The following is a 21025-nucleotide window of genomic DNA, read 5'->3' as shown; positions in this document are numbered from 1 at the left end:
GTTCTGGATGTAAACCAAAGGATTTTAATCGTCATCATCTTCTTGGCAGATAATGACTTTGCTGGTGATTGCGTTTCTGTTCACTACAAGCTGTGAAAATTCGTTGGATGTTAGGACATGAACATCTTGTTCATTCGGTTTTCACGACAAGTCGGAACAGGCAGACGTACTGGAGAAATGTGTATGTATTGCTCGAGCAGTCGATTAAGTCCAGAGTGTCAGTGGAAATGCGCTGGCATCATTCGCAAGAGGTTTGGTATGATTAGTCACATCCGCCTCCAACCCGTAGAACGATTTGAGTGCCAGTAGTAACGGGGCAAAATTAATTTAATTTATTCCGGAACAAGGCGCCCAGAATGAACCGGAATAAGGCTCGAACGGTCGTTCAAAAGTGTAGTGTATACGTTGAGCATTTGGTGTGCAATTGCATTGATTCAATTAGGATCGATGATCGTATAAATGCGGCTGCATGGTGTATCGAGTTCTAATCTTATAAACTCTTGGTTTGTTGTGGAATTCAGTACAGAATAACAAGCCTGTTATTGTTATCGTTGGGCTTGTTCATGTGATGCTCTGGTCAGTTCTGCAACACTACCACAATGTGTGAAAATGTTATGAGAATAGTGTATCGTTTGCATTTGTTGCAGATGGTATTGCAGATGGATGCAGATGGTATATAATGATAAACTTATAATAAAATAAATGTTGTGCCAGTTGTGTTGTAGAAAGCGACTTAAAACAAATTTTTGTTTTACTATAAACACGTGTTGTTTTTTCCATATGGTGCTTAAAATCGTTACTGACATCATAATGATAAAAATTAAATATTTGTATATGGTGTTCTGTCCATCACTTAAAGGTTCACATCAGGTTTCAAGGTAAACCATGTTTGATCATTTTTCAAGGTTTTTATGTGTTTTTAATGACACGATGATAAAGGACGCATACATTGTTCGCCCGTTTTTGTGCGGCTGTATGGGTAAAATGTCATCATTTTCAAATTATAATCACATTTGTGAAGCCTCCTTATGAATGTGGTTATGCCAAATGGCATACATTGAGAATGGCGAAGAAATGACCAGTCGGACATAATTTTTCTACGCCGTCAGAATGATTAATTACAAGATGATAAACCTTTCCAGGCTGGATGAGAGTATACAAATAGATTGAAAAGGGTTTCCGAGTCGAATGTTTGGCTGAAAAAGAAAAGTGGTCAGTATTTAAAAAAATGTATTCGAAAGTCTAAGTCGAAAAGCATTGTAAAGTATCAAGTTACGAGTTTTAAAAGACCCAGAACATCGCATTCAGCCCTGGAGATCTCAATCGTCTCTTGTAGGTCAACAGGAACCAAGCAGGAAGTGCCATAAAGCTCGATAGGAGCTGTTGCATGGTTGCATAATTTGATCAAAAGTGTTGACCAACGGATGTCCTCACAACCTCGTTTGGATATCGTTCAGTCTAGTTCCTGTGGCGTGCTGGAACAGCGAACGTAGGAAGGTAATGAAAACACTACAGGCTAGCAACGAATGCCAGAAAACATTGCCCCAATAATTTTCCCATTTTGCCATGGTTAATTTCGATAATGGCTGAGATGAGCTCTTGCCGCATAGGTCGTGAGCTGCGCTGATCGGATGAGTTCTATGCACGATGGTTCAGCCAGCAACTTGCCAAAACGGGCGGGCTGAAACTGGGACAATGGAGATATGTTGCCACGGTGGAATGGGGTGGAAATGTATCCGGTGTTTGTTGACTGTGGTCGACCTTGCACCAAGCACAACGTGGCAGAGATATTAAGGACCGTAGCGCACATAGACACACTCGCTCACATGTTCTAATCTTGTTATCAATGCGAATACTAATGCAGTGACACGGTCGTAAACCGTTATTCGCAGTGCTGGAATGGAATAATCTAACACTCAAATATTCACCAACGCAGACAGACACGACAAGCGTTTGAAATAGCCTAGGGGAGCGAAGACACAGTTCCGGTGACCCAATGGCATTGTGTGCCAGTACGTAGATCTGATTCATCGTTCACGCTGTGACATCTATTATGCTGTGTTTACTGTTCCATGCATTGTGCAGCGGATGGCGCGTGTGTGGAGGTTTATGAGATCGTTGTTTTTAGATGTGGCATTACAAAGCTAGACTTTGAACGGAAATGTTGATGGAGCGATACTGTGTTGTAAATAAAAATTGCAATAAGTAAGGTGGCGCCGTGGCTTAGTTGGTTAAAGCGCCTGTCTAGTAAACAGGAGATCGTGAGTTCGAATCTCGCCGGAGCCTTCTACTGCTGAAATTAATCGCACAGGGAACAGTATTCTCCGATCGATCAGTGTGTGTTTTTTAATTTTAATATTCGAATTCTCAAATCAAACAAAATTTTGAACGACAGGGAGAGGGAGGGAGGGCGGCTAGGTAACAGTTTTCATTTATTTGTCTGTTTTCAGTTTTTTACAACATTAAATTAAGCTATTAGTCGAAGTTTTAATGACAGTTTGAGAGTAAAATTAAATATATTGATCGATCAGATGTCCTTACTATTCAATGTTTGAATTCGTGTACGTTGCAGGTGAAAGCACGCATTGATTAAGAAACTAATTATGTTCCCGGCTGCGGAACGATAAATCGCATCCGCAACGGCTGTGCCCGAACCGGTAATTGTTGTTGCGTTCGTTCACGCCAAATAGAACACAACCCAAACCGAACGTAGCAACACCATGTCTTTGACGAAATGCGGGTGGACGCAGTAGGGTTGTTTGTTTAGATGTCGTTAGCGCACGGCTAGTGCTTTACGTGCTGACAAAACGCTCGTCCCACGATGATGGCGCTAAAATGTAGTCGCAGAGCACGCTGTGATGGTGGTGTTTGGCCCTAGGCTGCAGCTGTGTGGACGTTTAGCAGGTTATTTATGAGTGTTCTACAACGACGTGGCCAATGACGTTACTTTGGAAGGGTTGTTAGAATGGTGTGTCAGGGAAAACGTTTGGTTTGAATAGCCCAGAAAATCGAATTCACGTATTTTGTAGAGAGCCGTTGTGCATTTTATGGGTTACATCCACAGCCCCCTGAGAGCGTGAATTTGTCAATGCTAATTATCGGCATTTTACATGGACTGCTCGACTGCTCTTACCCTTTGCCACTGTGTTTGTAGGTTCGATTAACATATTGAAGAAATATAACCTGGTAACATTACTGTTTAATAAAACGGAAAATGTGTGTTTTATATTATTTTAATTTGTATTAATTTCCTATTTAATCTGTTTTATAATTTTCAGTTGGAATAAGAATCAGAGCTGTAAACTCTGTATTGTCTGTCAACAGAAATTACTGAAACAAGTGGAAGATACATCAGACATACCGAAGTTAACAATAAGCCAGACCACACCCTATGATCATGGGTTGGATGTGTCAGCTGTGGCGGAAGCGCTAGCGAAGTGTAACGTTACGGCTTAGCAATGTACCCACATGTCACGTATGAGTATTTTTAATCAGACACCGTGTGGTGGAAGTTTAATCACTGTGAGTATACAAAGCAACCAATGAATGACACTCACCGCATGGTTGCAATTAAAAGGCGCCGGGAGTGTGGTCAATGAGTTTACGGTATTACAGTGTGATAATGTCAAACATGAAGGAAAGGTGCACCAGCAACAACAATCTCATGTAGATAAGGGGGTGCTTACTCCCGTACTTATCTGGTGGAACAAACGGCCTGTTTGATCTCGTAATGCCGCGCATTGGAAACTAAAAATATAATACCGAGGTAAAAAATATGCGCCGAAATAGCTCAGTTGGGAGAGCGTTAGACTGAAGATCTAAAGGTCCCCGGTTCAATCCCGGGTTTCGGCAGAGTATGTTTTTTGTGTTTAAATATGTTTGTGGAAAGTCTTTTCTTCGTACTATGGATTGTTTATATCAATTATTACATTTTTTTTTAATTATTGATATCTAATCAGGCATATAGGTAAAGGCTATCCCGTTTATACTAAATGAAAGTTCTTTTAAGTATTCACTCCATGGCCTGTGGTATTATTCAAACACAGTAAAGATTTAACACAGTTTCAACACATCTAGATTTGCAAGTGATAAAAAGATAATTTTGGAGATAGCAACTTTAAATGGATTTGTGATATCTTTTCCTGCGTTGCCGCTGAAGTTGCAGCCTTTGAATAGTTTTTATCCAATAGAACCAATAAAACGTTTGGAACAAACAGAAACAGGAAGTCAATAGCAAAAGTAGCGAAAGCGCATAGAGGTGATGCAAGTGTTTTAAGCGTGGTTGCATTTTATTCCATTTGCTGTGATAAAGGCCACAGAGTTATGCTTCGTTCTTCGGGAGAACAACCGGGTATGGCAGCTTTTTATCTTTTTGACATTTTTTTTCATTAAAAGCTGCGCGATATCGGTTCTGGTTGAATGGCTACAAGATTTTTTTGTATGTTTTGAGCGAGAAATGGCGGCAATTCTTCGCGTTGAGAGAAGTGAATCAGGACGCAAAGTTGTGAGAGGGTAAAATGTGGGAAATAAATTTCCCATTTTCTTCACTCTTCACTGGTTGTGGTCGATGATGATGGCTGAAAGCGTGAACAGGATGGAAAAGCAGTAGATCCAAACCTGCGGATTGGAGTGTAAGAAGTGAGGTGAGTATTTAATAACATACGATGCACTAACGGCAGCCAGTTAGAACTTAGTGCTGGCACCATAGTACAGAGAACCATAAGGGCTGAAGAGTTAGTGTACGGGGTTGAGGTAAAGCAGATATAATAACGATGTTTTTCCAGCTCTTAATAACTATATTTCCAGCTTCCTCTGCCCACTGCAACCGTTTCTGCCGAGGATACTAAGTGCTGAAGACTAAGATTGCAAAGTTTTTAGCTAGCTGTTCCCTTTGACGAAACTACTGGATGTAGTTGGCTCGCAAAGGGTTTAGTGCATCGTAGTTCTATTGAAGTAAAAAAGTGTTCTCATGGTGTTGGAAATGGCACACCATGAAAGGTATTGCTAGGAAAGGAAAAAGCAAATGAGTTTTCGCAGCACTATTCGCTCGTTTGCTATGTTTTCCTTTGTCCGGAACCGTCGGGCACAGTAATAGAAGTAGCATTGGTTCAACCATTTTTAAAACGTTTGCTGATCGCTGGTCGGCTTCAGGTGGAAAGGGTACGACTTGCCAGCAAAAGAACATTAAATGTCTATTACAAGATGGCGGAAACGATTTTCCAAATAGCAGGCAAACGCTCCATGACCAGCTTAGCTTAGTTCAGCCAGCGCACATTGGAAAAAGGAAATGCCCTGAACAGCAAATACTTGATGTCATCTATTATCTGGCTTATAATGACCGAAAAACGGCCGAAAGCTATCAGCAACCAAATGGTAGGTATCGTTCGAAGGCTACCATCAAAGTGCACGATTATCCTGGGATGCAAACAGACAGTTTTGCTTTTGGGATGCACAATTCGATTTGGCAACGCCTTTTCCAGTATTTTTCTTTCGATGGATCCTCTTTGTGGATGTCGGACGAGGCGAATATGTATTACATGATGGTTGTTGGAAGCGAGGAAAGAGTCTACTTAATATCTGAACATGTGAGAGCTATCGGAAATTTGCCAGATAATGGTAATTGTATTCATATGTTTTTTTTAAATCTATGAGTAATCAATAAATATCAAGTTTCATCATGTTATAAAATGCTATCAATTTGTAGTCGATATTCTAAAGTACATACGTTTGCATAAGTTTCTGCTACTGTGAACCAGTGTACTTGCTGACAGGTTTCAACTACTAAATTGATTTTACTGCAATGCCAACACTCTGGATTATAATGGAACAAGTTTCTATTGCCAAGTGTTGCCAATATGCGCTTGTTTAACATGATCAAGCATTAGCAATGCATGCATGCGCTGAAGGAAAATAGCTCGTTACAAAGGATCATGGTGCAAGTACCGGATGCGATAAAAGCGTTGAACATTTTTCTTTTGCACCATCTCGTGTGTGGTATACTGAGGTTGACACTAGTTTTACGTCGTTTAACGAGAGCTAGCCTAGGTAAAACGGTTGAGTTCAAATCAATAATGTGCCACTTAGCACGGAGATTCCGTTTCGCTGCCAGCTTGTTTTGCCCTAGTAATGGATGGTTTGTTTGCACCAGAACCAGAACGAGACAAAAAATGCTTCTTCCTACTCATGCATTTCAGGACCAATGCCCAATTTCTACGACTTGGGCAGATGGCGCAGCAAAGAAAGCAGAAGCATTGCAACAAACTCATTGGTTCGGAGGATAAATGGTACTTAAGAGGTTGCGGATCTTGAACGAGCCTGAACAAGTCATCGAGACAATTTCTGGCAAACTGCAAATACCATCCTAGCACGTGAGTGTATATTGAAGCGAGGTGAATGCAAAACCGAAAAGGAAAGCAGTTAGCAGTTATAAATGCGCTGAAAATGGATCGTTAGTAAGTGGCATCGTGCTTTAGTGGCGATTTGTCAGAACTGCAGTGGATGTATCTTTGGTAGAATGCATGATACGCAGCTTGACTGGAAAAGTGTGACTTGTTGGAAAATCCGAGAACGAATGGGGCGTAAAATATGGACCATGAGGTCTTCTTCATTTGGGGCCGCATTTAGTCGATGTCAGTTAGCGAGATGAATGATTGTTATTTTGCCTACAGTACCAAGGTTAAAGTATTCTCAGTCCTTAGCCGATTGTCGCCAGGCTACTTTTCCGAGTAGGCTAGCCTAGAAAGTGCAAGAAACTGAAAAGTGCTCGTTGATTTACAATCACCCATATTCAGTAGAATGGTCGAATTAAGAGAATCCTTTGTGGTTCTGGAATGAAGCGAAATTCGTACTTGAGTCGGGGTCGTCTGTTTGCCGGCGGAATATGCCGGGAACGTGATGGCACCGGATAAGGAGGTGTGTACTGCGGGTTGCAAGAAGTTAAAAGGTTTGCACTGTAATTATAAGTTCTTCGGCCCTTGTTTTTGCTAGCGCCAGTTGGCCGGTGGAGTAAATCCGCTCCACAAAATCCATTGGCCTTCTCTTAGCCAGCGGCTTTGTTTGTCTGCATTTGAAGAGGAATTGTTAGAGTTTGGATGAAGATGGTTGCCCTGCGGACGACCATGGTCGGGTTGTTAATGAGAAATGTAAGCAAAAGTTAACTGCACGAGGGGGTTCGATTAAGGGTGGGATGGTGTGATTAATTCTAATTCGATTAGGAACACAAAAGTGAAGATTCAGTAGAACCACGCTTTGGGGGATAAAAATTCTTTGTTCGTTTGCTAGGTAGAACTGAGAACCACTACATACAAATCTAAGTAAAGCGCTTTTTTAATATTCAGTGTTACTCTTTTAGTTTCTAAATGTGACGTTAAGTAACAATAGAATTGTTCTGGGGAAAATGGAAGATCGAACGACCCTTGAATTACTTTTAGGATAAGGATCATTACCAAATGGGACACATCGTTAAAGAATTTGAATAAAAACCTCTCATAACGGAAAGACCAGATAAAGGAGCCTGATTGGTTGGGGCAAGGAATGAAATTTCATTTTTGGAACCTGCCAGCATATAAGTACACAAAAAAGAATACTTTACAAAGCTAATTTTTTCGGATGAATTTTACACTGTCCATATCAGGGGTCAACATGCAGGACAGATAAAAAAGGGTTGCGAAATGCTTACCTTGGTGCACCGCCTTTGTTATTTTTTTTTGTTAGCAGAATTTTTCCTTACCGATTGTTAAAAAAAGAGTGAAGTAAATTGAAAAGGCAGAATAAATAATGATACTGGTAAGGCTGCGCGCCAGGATCAAAACGTCCCGTGGAATGAGTCTACCAACAGCTTGACGCGTAGTGACGAAGGAAATTAATTCTAATTTTCGCTGATTGACCGCCAAAAGGATGTGCGTTGCTGGTCGTGAATTTTCCCTCAAGTGAAATTACCATGAAGAGTATGGGCGTGTTGTGGGTTTGTCCACAGATCCTTAAGTGCGTCTATCAGATTATTCCTGGACGGGTAGCCTCGCTCCGACCGTTGCCCCGGTGGGATTTTCTATGTTCTCCTGGGTCGGGTCGGACATCGGTCGACTGTCCGAGGCGAAAGTAATTCAATTCGCTGACTCTCCTCAAAACGCGTAACCTGTCCGGCGTTCTCTACGAAGGATCGTTGATATTCGGGTACTGATTATCGGGAAAGTGGCTTCAGCCGTCATTTCATCCCGAGGGAGGCATGCAGAGGGAAAGGATCAGTTTAGCAACGGTAGACAAGCTGACTCGATACGCTGAATGGCTACGGAACAGAGAAAACTCAACCGTATCGTACAAGGCATTCAGCCGGAAAACTGGGCCTCCACACTTCGAGAGACAAAGAAACTCCCCCATTTCCTCATGAGGACGGAAATAGATGGCGCATGGATCGTCAGGCGCACGTTGGCTGGATTGACCGGACGAGTTGGTCGTATGCAAATCGAGTCCCCGAAACTCGACAACTTCAACCCGTTGGGAAATGAATTAGAGTGAGCGAGTGACCAATGACAGAGAGAGATAGAAAGAAAGAGAGAGAGAGACTGAGAGAGAGAGAGAGAGAGAGAGAGATAGAGAGGGAGGTAATAAAAAAAGAACGAAAGAGAGGGAAAATGAGAGAAGCAGCGTGTGAGAGAAGTGAACTAAAGAGTTTTCGATGATAAATTTCCATAGGTGGCACGCTTGGTTTTTCCGGTGGTGGTTTGTGCTGTCTGCCTCTATTTTACGCCCAAAGGCTTTTGCAGAATATGACTGCGGGCGTGGTGTCCAGTGGAGAGCCCTGTGGATGCGAAGCGGCTTCCCATTCTGACAAGTTTTGCGGGTGCTACCGGTCAGCACACGGTTGGACATATTCTTTCTGCCCATTCTTGGTAAAATACATTTGCGCATCGTGCCTATCGCTTTCGACCGTAGCAAACAATCTCAAGGGAGCAAGAAACCAGATGCCAGCACGGATAACCATGCTTTTAGGTGAAGGATTTTCGAAACTGGACGGTGTATTTCACTGCCGCTTAAATAAAATGGTTTAGAGTTGCCTTGCAGCACGCAAAAACAATCAAAGGTGCACTTACTCTACGAGATGTACAATTGTTAGTATGTCTGTCTCAAATGCCAGCATTGTCTACTAATGTGCTATAGTTGAAAACACTTGTGTTGTCACTATTAAGTAACTTTATATCAAGACTAAATGTTTATGCTATGGCAGTTAGTAAAACCACTATGAAAGATGAATCTTTGCAATTTGCCTATAAAAGCATGGATTTTAGAGCAGTTTTGAATAGTCAGTGTCGTAGTTCTTGTTCACACGCTACATGATTTCTGAACTAAATTACTTCTGAAATAAATTACAATAACGTCGCGATAGTTAACTAGGATAGTAAACCAAAACCATATCGATTATCGTTTGGGTCTGAAGTGTATGTTAGAGATGCAAAATTTAAGTGGTTGATTTACCGTTGTTGCTTCCTGAAAAAAGAGGATGAAGCCATTCTCGTAACTATTTCGTAAGGAAATCTCGCTCGTTCGTTCAGAGGAAGAAACTCGTGCGAAACCACAGCACGGTTCAGCACTTTCTGAAACGGTTTCAGACTGTGGTAGTTATTGGTTGGTCAGAATTGGTTGTGGTTAGCCTAACGGTTGGCAAGAACGTTATAGGTCGGAAATGATTAGAGGTGGTTGGTCCGTTCACTTGATAATGGACCCTGGAAGATTTTGTAAAGTACGGCGTTGTGGAAGTTACGGTGGCACCTTTTTGTAACTCTTCTATCATTTCACCAAAAAGGGCTTGCATCATTTGCCAAAAATCTGATTGTGAAGGGATCAATAGTTTCGACATCTGTCTCAAATGGTATTCTTGGCATGTTCTTCAGTAGAATGTTACAACTTTTAAACATAATATTATACGTGCGATGATTACAATATATGCAGTATAACGTAAACTTCACTTCCCGTAGGAAAAGAAAAAAGAAAGTGTCCAAACAACATGAGAACCCTTAAAAACCTCTATATGTATGTAATTAGTTATTAAGTGTAATATTCGATATATGTATGTATCGTTGAGGAGGGATATAATATTTCCACCAACTTCTCCAAACAAAAATAGACAAGGTGTGTCGGAGTAATAACAAAAACTGATGTACTTGAAATGAAATGGAATATTTTTTTCAGAGTTAATTACATTCCATTATAAAGGTAATATTTCTCTGATTAGTATCTCGTATAGACGTATTTCGTACCATCGTTAAATATACCTAGTGGGACGTTAATATTACACCTAGGGTAAAATAGACCTAGGGACGTTTTCAGAGCACAATTTCACAAACTGTGCGAATTATTGCCTGTGAACATGTTCTGTTCACACAAATGTTTTGACTAGTGATCGCGAAATGGATGCCACTAAGGGATACCGAAATTATAAAGTTAAAATTTATAGCTGCGTAGATGGTTTTCTTTTTTTTCTCCTGCGTAACATTTTTATGCCTGTACTACGTTTGCCTCGATCCTGGAGATATAATCCTTTCTGTTACACTTCTATACTCACCAAAGTCACGTGACCAGAGTGCATACGCATGTGAACGCCAGTGGCAAGCGATGAAAGCGGTAGAAATCGATTAAAGTAATTTATTTGGAAATTAATTAAAATTCAACACTCGCGCTCAACTTGCGAGCTATTCACACGCCAATTCGCACCCGCGCAGGCTCTTTGTGGTGGGGGATTTAGAGCTGCTACCTTCCCTTTTTCCTTCCATTGGTTCGTTGCTTGTGGTGAGATGCTGTAGGACAGATCCAGAGCTCCAATGTATGGGCATGAGTGCATGGATTGTAGCACTAGATCGGTTCAACCGAACCACGCGGGACGAGTTTGATTTTGTTACAGAACAACAGAGTGGGAGAATTTACTTTTAATACCCTTACTCGTGGGTGACTAACGACAGAAAATTCATGAAGAGCTACAGCAGAACCGTTGGCGCCACACACTGACCATAAAAAAGGTCACACCCATACATATATTTCGTGATCCTAGAGGGACGGTAACGGGATGTTATGCTTCAAAAGGGTAAAACCATTTCAAAGTGTAAATTACTGACCATCGAGAGCATTTGGTTGTTTCTGGTGTAAGTTTTTTCGCTGTTACCTTTATTGGGTAAAGCTTTTTGCCATTTACTAACACCCCTTTCCGCATGGGACGACGGAACGCGGAGTGCTAGTGCAATTTGGGACACTAGCGGAATCGATCCGATGGGTCGCCATTTCCGTTCTGGTGCGCATGGGGTATTTGCATCGATTTTGAAACAGTGAATCGAATTATGTAAATGTCCAAATGGCGTAACCAGGCGTCTACAAAGTGGTAATTCGAACGCAGAATTCAAATCTAATGAATGTTGTTTGAGTTAGCTATTTGCAGATGTGGACGACTTGATGTGATATCAAATTGGTACGATGGAAAATCATTTAGATTCGGAGAGTGGTGTACATTTGAAATTTAAGTATAATTAAGTATCATCCTGTTATTTAAAATATAGGTGGTTTCACGAGCATTTCTAGACTGAATATCATTTATAAAAAAAAAACAGTTTGTAAAAATGAATAATTTTAAATTTCTGATGGAATTCTTACATACAAAGTTACATGCAAAGTTAGTACTATATTTTTTGGACTGATTACTGAAACAAAATGATATGGCATTGAATGAATTAACAGCTTAAAGGGTATTGTCGTGAAAAGAAAATCAAATGTTTCCAAAGATAAACTACAACTGTTTGTATTCTTACCCGCAATGACTAAAGCGAAAACACACTTTCAGCTAACATTTTACAATAATCATGGAAAGATATACATCTCCTTGGCCTCCTGCTAGTTTGTATTATGATGAGTTTGATCGATGTCACATTACACCTGAAAGCATTTAAAATCATTTTAAAATATGATACAACAAAGAAAAGAAACCATGATTACTTAAAGCCATGTTTATTGTACAATCGAGTTGAAGAAACATTGTTGCCAGCCTTATGGTTGGCATCTAATTCCGTCTACATTTGGTAGGTGTGAAATAAATTCATTTGGTTCAAGTACAAGCTTTAGCGATCCGAGCAGGTCTATTAGGTCATAACAGCGCACATTGCTATTTTGAATGCCAAAATTATAGAGGCTTTTGTTGCGAGTCAGCTGCTTGGCGTTAACATACGATATTTTATTTCCATGTAAAAGCAGCGTCTTGAGGTACTTGAGCGGCACGAAGACTAGGAAGTTTAACTCTTTAATATTGTTGTATGAGAGATCAATCTCGTCTATTAGATCATATTTGCGCATAGAGAATGTACCGAACTCGATGTGCGAGATGCTATTGTGTCGCAGGTTGATAAAGTTTAGCGATTGTAGCTCGGCAAAGATTCCGATTGGAATTTCGAGTATTCGATTGTTTGACAGATCGAGCGTTGTCAGTGAATCGAGATCATCGAAGATATTACGTGGAACGCCGTCGAAGGAGAAATTCATGTGCGACATATCGAGATAGTGCAGGGCACGAAGATTGTGCAGGAAGTCAAAGTTTTTCAGCTGATCGTTACCGGAAAGATCCAAATGCTCTAGGGCTGTTTGATTGTCGAATGCGTACTGACCGATACCGATTAGCTTATTGTTTCGCAGGTTGACCTTAGAGGCGTGCAAAAAGGCGTTGTTCTCGATGATGCTTACGTTGTTTGATGACAGATCAAAATTAAGCGCTTGATGGTATATTCCATCACGTAGGTAGCTGTGCGTTGTAGCAATTGCAAACGTTCCGGATGCAATTTTTGTGATAGAGTTTCTGCTTAGATCTAAATCAGTTAATCCGACGAGTGGAGCAAACATTCCTACCGGTATCGAGGTAATTCTATTATCGCTCATATTAAGTGTAGATAGCTCCGCCATGCCAGCAAATGTGTTGATATCCAAGAGTTCCAGCTCCAGCTTCATGTCAGCCATATCAAGACTTCTCAGACCAGTAAGCTTTGATAGAAAAGCAAAATCTTTGAGTGTTGGATTGCCATTTAGATTCAATTCTAAAAGTTCTTCTGGATATTCAAAAGCTTTTGTTGAAATTTCACGCAGTCTATTGTAGGAAACGTCCAAACGATGTATGGTGCTGAAGGTGTTTTCCTCGACTCGAACAAGATTGATCGCATTTGCTTTCACTTTGTTAATATAGGGTATTGGTGGTAAAGTGTGGATGTGACAGTCGAAGAACTCGATGATGCTCTGGTATCTCTCGTTGCGAATTTCTTTGAAGCGATCATCCTCGGATGCGAAGACATTCTTTAACAAACACTTGTCATCAACGGTATCACAATTGAGACGTATTATAGCTCCATTTGCTACAGTTAACAAAAACAAAGAAGCAACGCAATGAGTTAGTATAACGAACCGCGTCCCAGCCATCGTGCGCATGAACTGATCAGCAAATGGAAGAAGATTAAAATGAGACTGCTGTGGTTGGGCGTGTTATCAGTTCGAAACATACGTCGCCTGTAAGTAATACAAATAACACAATTTTACTAAGAAACCATCATTAGATGTAGATTGAAGTTTGTTATGTTTCTGTTTTTTTTTCTTTTTCCTTTCTTTTGAAGAGAACACCCAACTTTATGCTTTACTGATTACTAGCAGCTCAAAGTATTGCATCTACTTTGTATTACTGTATTAGTGCACTACTTGTCTGTTCTTTCATTTGTATACAATTGTTTAGATTTGAATGTGCTGTATAAAAAAAGGCTTAAGAGGCCTTGCGAGAATGTTTATAAAACTACTTTATTACCATGAAATCAACCCGAATGCCTTGTTGATGTGATTGTTATTTGTATATATATAAAAAACTGTACAAAAATCTTGTCGTACAGCCGTCTACTCACATGTCTAACTTCTTGCCCGTAATGCGTTCAAGTTCCGCAAGGACCGAGCAAGAGCAGAACTTTGAGAATTTTGTTTATGAGCACACCAACAGCACTGGTATAGATAGTCAAGATAATAAGTGGGTATGGTGACCTAGATCGGATAAGATTGGGGTGTCATATAATAATAACAAGAAGGAGGGTATAAATAAAACTACATCAATAACGCTTTAGGTTTAATGTTGATTTCGCTCTCATCTTTATTATTTTGATCAATATTCTTTCCGATTGTGTTTAATTTATTACACATTTTAGATACAAAGTGTTGCAAAACGTGTGCACATTATTTGACTATTTTCCCCTGTCTGTCGTAACGAATCGACATTTCATGACTATAGTTCTTTTGCAACTTTTTTGTTCGTACTTATTTTGTATTGGAATGGTGTTGCTTCTTTGTCTCCAAAATTTGTGAGCAACTTGTTTGTGGTTTAAAGTGGTTTACACGGTTTGCTCTGTTTTGTGTAGTAAACAATTTTGAACTTACGTTTCCATCAAACGGACCGAAACTTTTCGTTTGTGTCCTGTTTTGTCGCATTCATTTTTAGCGCACCATTCTAGCTTATTTTATTGGTTACCTGCGTATCTAAAAGATTCTTGCTTCTTGCTACTCGCGCATGGTTTTCGTTTATCGTGTCTGCTTTATTGCCGTTATTCTTTCCTAGACACGGCCACTAGCCTCTCCTGGCGTTGGGAGTTGCTGTGAAACTCATGGTACAAACTTTTCGTCGGACGAGGGTACAGGGAGTGATGTTGAGCCAATGAAGGAATGTCCTAACTTTACAGTTTTATGACAATTCCTGTCCCAGCACCGCCTTGGAGTGAGAGGCTTTTCACGATGCCGCAGCGTTTTATCGCCTTTTATTTTCATGTAGCATATTGTTCGCAATTTAGCTACAAGAGCGTTGATACCAAAGAAGCAAACATGAATCTTCTTCAGAATTAGTTTTTCCGTTGGCGAATAACGCAGATCTGGCGAAGGCATCAATCGATTTTGTGGGGAACATTTGTTGTTACTGGTAATCAGTGGGGACTACACCAAGCCTTTCTCACTAAAGTATTAGTGCCTATTGGACAAATTGTTTTTTTCTGCTATCGCGTATTTACGTCAGAGTTGCTCTTTACTTGGACTTACTGTTAAAAAAGTCTTGCCTTAATGCCTTGTTTTCTGGTCTAGTTGGATTTTAATCAATAGCAATTTATGTATTCGACCAGAATTTTTTAAATACATTTTTGAGTACATAGCAATCAGCTCATCTGGTAATTGTGGGTCGATCTAGCATTTCACTCGGTCTTGTTGAACAAGTTCGAGAGTGAAGGGCAGGCTACGGAGCGATCGACTTTTTGTTGGTAATTTACCGTTGAACCGTTTGAACCAAAAGGTGTAACATCAAATTGTTTTCAACTTTGAGATGCCTGTTTTGTTACTCGCGATTATTGATTGTTTTTGGTATTCGCGAATTTCAACACGAAAGCCTGAACAGTGTTCTGAGCGATTAGTCCGAAACATTTGATGATTTTTTAAGGTTTGATATTTTAGATGAAGAGTTTACATCGAGTAAATCAAAAGTTTCGACATCGTAGTGCTCAGTTTTTCGGCTTTTCTAGCTTTGATGCTACATAATCTATGACGTATAGAAGAGTGTTGAATCATTCGGCGAATTCGGTGAACAGTTAGGAGTCGTCGACGATGTATGTACCATTTTGTTGTTTCCTCTCTCATTTCATTTTCATAATTTTGTCTGATATGTCAACATTTGTTGTGTAAAAAGCAAACTCCTATTTGAGAATTTCGCATCCCTTTTCAAAAACTTAAGTGAGAACTAAAAGCAATAAATTCGTTTATTGTTGTGTTGTTGAACACATTTTAATAGAAATTACGTTTCCAACGGTTAGAAAATGTTTTAAAATTTTTGACATTTTGACGAATATAGAAAACGTCTAACAAATTTCGCTATTCATCTTTCGTGCCTTTAAATTAAAAACAATACTTGTATTTCCCTTAACCTTGTTTTTCGGGTTAGGGGACTTTCCTAACATTTTTATTATTTCTATATATGGGTTTATTTCAGAGATCTACTAAACTGTTTATTAAATGTATTTGTACAAATAGTATTTTATCATCTAAACGAGATATATTTACAAATTTGATGCTGTACAAATTAGATAATTGAATTAACTAACCGTCTCCGTACATTAACTGCTAATACATTGGGGATTGTTAATAAATAAGCTATTCGAGTGAGAGTGAATGTAAACATATTGTTTCGACAAAACAAAATCTGATAAAAAAGCATTTCGGCGAAAAGCCAATAAATGTAATACGAAATTAATGGTTATAAACCACTGATTGTTTGGTTGCGTCCGTTGATATAATCTGCATTATTTGCAACCTTTTCAAAGAACACACAATACATATGTGTGTAAGTAATAAATAATAAGCACCAATTATGGTCAGGTGTCATATCGATAAAACGTCATGTAATGATTTAGAAAAATGAGCATGTGCACGAAGCCATGTCACCATAATACACAGCCCAATTAATCAATGACGGATGGGTGCATGGAACGAATTTAAAGATAGTATGGTTCTATGGCTGTTTCATTTGTGTGTTGAAATAACTCATTGACATGAACGCACACTCGTGGACACTCAAATGTTCTGTACAGTGACGAAACCAGGAACAGGCAAACGGAAAGAACTAGGTGGATTTACTACGTTAGCCGAAAGTCCTTCCATCGAATACTGTGATGGTAGAACAGTAAAATGGTCGAGAGGACGAATGCGACCAAGCTAGGTCCGGAGAGGATGGTGGAGATGCCGTGATGCATTGCCGCGGGGTGTTCTCCTGGAACGAATGGGAAGGAACAAGAGGAATGTTTTCACTAGCAGAGCGGTGTAACAGCGGCCGATGAGCTCATTGGAAAGTGTGAAAGGAAAATGCCTGGACAACACACCCAACGCGGGAGAACACTTACCGTTCAGGATGTGCACCCGCACGGAGGCCGGATTGGCGTTCGAGGGCTCGCAGGTGTACAGACCGGAGTCGCTCGCGATGGCCTTCTGCACCAACAGCCGGCTAGTCGTCAGGATGCCCTTCTCGGTGACGAGCGAAATGCCTCCCCTGGGTGAGTCGAAATTAATGTCCTGCGAAAAGAATCGGAGCAGGTTGCGAGAGCGAAACGTTTCGACAAACGGTTATCGGCTGAACGAAAAGTCGCTCGAGAGCGCACCGTAGGCCCCAAAGGACCCACCGGCACCCCGTGTCGCAAAACGAGAGCCAGTGAGTACTTACATCACGATTGTGCTTCCACACGACGGCGGGTGGCGGCTCGGGGGCGTACTTCACGATGCAGGTGAGATTTATCGTCGAGCCTTTATTGATAAATAAATCAGGTCCTCCGTTAATCTCTGTCACTGGTTCTTGAAGGAAGAAGTGTTGGCCAGTGGCACAGTGGGACAGTGGTCGGCGATTGCGGTGCCAGGGTCAATGATGGAGCGATCGCGTAGAGAAATCGTTGTTGGATTTGATGAACGCACAATGGTCCCCAATCAAGCAAACGACGTCAAAATTGACAGATTGAAGAGGGGACAGTACGGAAACGGAAAGAGCAAAAGAAAATAAGGAAGTTTATTAAATATACATTTAGCATCGAAACGGTGCACAAAGCGGTTGACAAAGAACGATATAGAAAGAGAGAGAGAGACTAGGCGAATAAGAATGATGGCCCGTTGAAGAAAATGGTAAAATGACGGTGAAGTGACTTGCCATTCGCCCGTCGGGACCTTTCTTTACGATGCCAAAGGGTACCCGATGACGGTGGAAAATTAGGACGCGGACTGTCGTAAAAGTATCATAAACGTAGCACCGTTAAAAGTGTGGCGTCGTGCCTTCTAGACTTGCAACGGCGCAAAGTAGGAGGGCAATTTGTGACATGTTTTTCGCACTTTGTTAAACAATGCTTCTGTGCAGGGGGAGCCATTATGATGGTGCGCAAATTATTAGGGAAATGAACAATCAATTTTGGCGTGTGAGGACAGCATTTGGGCGGCAACAAGTAGATCGAGTGCTAAGCAAATACAACAAATACAACAATGTATGAAACACGACAAGTGTGATGGAGCTGTACAGTGTCGCACTTTGCAGACTACACCAATAGGTTTAACGCCGTGTTACTTTTGTGGGATGAATCCAAAACAAATTGCCACCTTGTTGCGTTGCTACCAAGTAGCATCGGTAAGTGCTATCGAAATTGTGGCCTTGTGATTGTAATAAAGGCTAACATTTGTTAAAGCTTCATGAAGCACTGATGGGTGCATCTGTATGTGTGTGTGTGTTTGTGTGTGTGTAACACTCGTTACTAGTCAACGACATAATTTTCGCAAAGGAAACATAGGTTTTCATATTGGCCAATCCTTGTGGCTAGTGTGAGTGAACAGTAGTGAAGGTTATATCTTCCCGGGCTTATTGGGTCACAAATCGTGAATCGTGCGGTAAAGGCATCCATAAAAGCAACAGTACACCACCACGGGCGAAGAGTTATACAGAATATTCAGGAAGACGTGGGAAAGCACTGGTGGTGACTGATTGGGACTGTAAGTTGAATGGGAAGTGGTAGCAGTTTATGGATGAGGTGAGGTCTGGTGGGGGTTTATAAAAATACACTCAATCCCCGTGGGGCCGAATACGAGAACTGTCAGCTGCTCATAATATTGTACATGTTCTACATATTTCATAACATCCGGAAGCCGTATGTTTTCTACGAGCGTACCGGGCCGCACCCGCAGTTCCGCATTGCGATGGTTCCGGTTCCGGCGTACTGATTTGTCGATGGTGCTCGCTTGCCAGCAGCGCCTGCACGTGGCAAATCCTTCGTGCGGTTTGCTCGCCAGCCCATTCGGATGTGCACACGAGGGGAAAGCATATTAGAAGGAATGCTTTTAATGTTGCTTTTACCATTTGTTGGCTTCGAGCGGTAGTAGACCTCGTTGGGCCGATACACATGTTTCGGAAGAAATCAGCAAACCCGTAGCCTACGTCTGGCAGGGATTGTGTTTCTTTATTTGTATATCAAACGATGCCAGCTAACGGCCACACAAGGATATTGCGTGGATGACAAGCGGGAAGGCGCAGTACGACGCAAGGATTTGAAGAATTTAGGAAGCTAGAAATTAGCCACCCGGAACGAGTGAAAAATGAAATTAAGTTGCTCAAAAACAGCATTTTAAAGCGATCCGTGTGTCTATCCATAGCTGTATCGCTCAAACGGAGTTCCACTTTTTTAAAGCATGTTGCCAGCGCAAAACAGAACGGTAAACGAAATATCAACAAAAAAAAAGCGAAGCACCGTTCTGCTTGCTTCGCTCGCGCAAATGCTGGAAACAATGTTGAAGTCAAAAAGTTTCGCCATGCTTTTTCGTGTATTGCAATTTTCTGCGCCAAACGGCGCCTTCGAAATGATAGCAGTTTTGCTCGTGCATTTTGCTGATGCAGCATCGTTCGGGTTGGGAACTCCCACGGGGATAGTGCAGGGTGGATTGGCCCAGTGGAAAAGGTTTTGGGAAGGTATCGAAAACCAGTGCTAAAAGCTCGCCGTTTCCCCGTAGGCAAGTGAACAGTGTGCCCGGCAGTCGCACAGTTGCTCTTTGGCAGGCAAGTCAAGAAGGCGAAAAAGGCGAGTAATTGGAAATAGTTTGGTGGTGCGTTTTTGGAACGGAAAGTTGATCGGGACTGTCGAGGATCGAGAGGTTGGGAACGATTTTCAAGGTGTTACGTAATACTCACCCACTATCGTGAGATAGACAAAGTGTCCTATAGGTGGCGTGGTCGATATTTGACACTCGTAAATGCCAGAGTCTTTGCGCTGGGCGTACCGAATCCTGAGTGTCCACTCTTCCGTGTGGGGTGAATGCATCGCTTCGAAGCGTTGGTCGGAGGTGTAGGTGTAGCGTCCGACAGTTAAGAGGTGAATATCTCGATGTCGAACCCACGAAACCTGATGGAAAAGAGAAAAAGAGAGGTAGAAATAAAAGGAAAGAGTGTGTGGGTGAGAGAGAGAGGAAGAAAAAGGAGAGATGTAGAATCGTAACGAAACGATACTCCACGCTAGATCGAGGGGTGTGTATGTTGTGCTACGTGGGAAAAATGCTTGCTAGAAAGCTAAGACAAGAAGCAGTGTTTGTTTTTCCAAGCTTTCTACCAGCAACGGTTGCATACTTTGGACGAGGGGAGCGAACTACGTACAGACGGTAGGTTGAAATCGGATTGAACTGTCGATGTTCATAAAGAGAAATCCTTGCAGAGTCATAGAAATGTCTCGATTTCGGAAGTGCATATCGATGGTAGAGAAATTGCGTTGAATCGGAGCTTAGCTAGCGTGTAGTCTGTAGCAACGATTTACTTTCGGAGTTCAGATTGTCCATACGATAAGTACATATTTATTGGCCCCGTTAGTCTTGGAAGCAGTATAAATGTAACGCAATGCTGCTGTAACAGAAGCCAATGATCGCAAGTGTGGGACAAATGAACCCAATTATGAAATGGAATTAAATTAATCGGGTCCGTGCTGTATAAAACGTGGCCTGTGAGGGAAAACGGAGCCAATTTGTAAAAGCCTGCAGTTTCTACAGTCTCCCACTGGTTGAAGTAGGTTACCCTTTTCTCTCGGAACAAAGCAATTTGGCACCTTTGGGATGACTAGGCGGGTTCCGGGACGGTCGGTGGGTAGTACACAAACAAGGATGTGAAAACATCGACATTTCTCATCCTCAATTCACCGTGCTCATGCTTAACAGCCTTTTGAAAACTTCAACACCACAATCATCTGGAGACGTTAGCCACGCTGGGTGACTCTTTAAGAGGCATCCTAGCTGAGTTCGCGGCATCCGTAACCAGCCCCACGCGATGCTGTTCAGAAATCTCGCGAACATCGTTATTTCTTGCACAGTTTTTGCCTTTGTGGCTCACGTGGAAAATTTCAACGCCGCGGGAGTCTGCCGGATGCCGACCGTGTTATTTTTTCTCATTACGTGTGTTAGACGATGAATTACGGTGGAATGAATTGATGTTTGCCTGTGTGTGCTC

At 41.4% G+C, this 21025-nt stretch overlaps 2 protein-coding genes and 2 non-coding genes across 14 annotated transcripts in view; 2 read left to right on the top strand and 2 right to left on the bottom strand.

Annotated features, from left to right (window-relative positions):
• The first annotated feature begins 2212 nt into the window (after window positions 1-2212).
• Window positions 2213-2286, top strand: Trnat-agu. The gene has a single exon. It is a non-coding gene; the product is annotated as a tRNA-Thr (tRNA).
• A 1493-nt stretch (window positions 2287-3779) lies between these two features.
• Trnaf-gaa lies at window positions 3780-3852 on the top strand. Its single transcript has one exon. It is a non-coding gene; the product is annotated as a tRNA-Phe (tRNA).
• Window positions 3853-11334: 7482 nt separating this feature from the next.
• LOC121590145 (platelet glycoprotein V-like) lies at window positions 11335-13468 on the bottom strand. Of its 2 annotated transcripts, XM_041909570.1 has the most exons (3): window positions 11974-13468; window positions 11790-11913; window positions 11335-11355 (listed from the first exon to the last, which is right to left on the bottom strand). In XM_041909570.1, exon 1 carries the CDS (start codon window positions 13441-13443, stop codon window positions 12025-12027), a length of 1419 nt encoding a protein of 472 aa, XP_041765504.1. In that variant the 5' UTR covers window positions 13444-13468; the 3' UTR covers window positions 11335-11355; window positions 11790-11913; window positions 11974-12024. The 2 variants fall into 2 exon arrangements, with proteins under 2 accessions (XP_041765504.1, XP_041765503.1); XM_041909569.1 differs by lacking the exon at window positions 11335-11355 and having other exon boundaries at window positions 11515-11913.
• An 851-nt stretch (window positions 13469-14319) lies between these two features.
• Window positions 14320-21025, bottom strand: part of LOC121588828 (zwei Ig domain protein zig-8-like) — a 54284-nt gene continuing 47578 nt past the window's right edge. For 8 of the 10 annotated variants that reach the window (XM_041907226.1, XM_041907228.1, XM_041907224.1 and 5 more), the window contains 4 exons: window positions 19727-19937; window positions 17237-17364; window positions 16920-17088; window positions 14320-16789 (listed from right to left, as the gene is read on the bottom strand). In XM_041907226.1, coding sequence (XP_041763160.1) covers window positions 16656-16789; window positions 16920-17088; window positions 17237-17364; window positions 19727-19937 — 642 coding nt within the window. In that variant the 3' untranslated portion in view covers window positions 14320-16655. The remainder of the gene's footprint in view (window positions 16790-16919; window positions 17089-17236; window positions 17365-19726; window positions 19938-21025) is intronic. The other 2 variants (XM_041907232.1, XM_041907233.1) reach the window with 2 other exon arrangements.

The sequence above is a fragment of the Anopheles merus genome, chromosome 2R (genome assembly GCF_017562075.2).
Source record: "Anopheles merus strain MAF chromosome 2R, AmerM5.1, whole genome shotgun sequence".
In the NCBI taxonomy this organism is placed as follows: domain Eukaryota; kingdom Metazoa; phylum Arthropoda; class Insecta; order Diptera; family Culicidae; genus Anopheles; species Anopheles merus.
This window is presented reverse-complemented; position numbering and strand designations above follow the sequence as displayed.

Excerpts from the sequence above, each read along its gene's own strand:
- LOC121590145 (XM_041909570.1), bottom strand. The coding sequence starts at position 13,443 with ATGCGCACGATGGCTGGGACGCGGTTCGTTATACTAACTCATTGCGTT.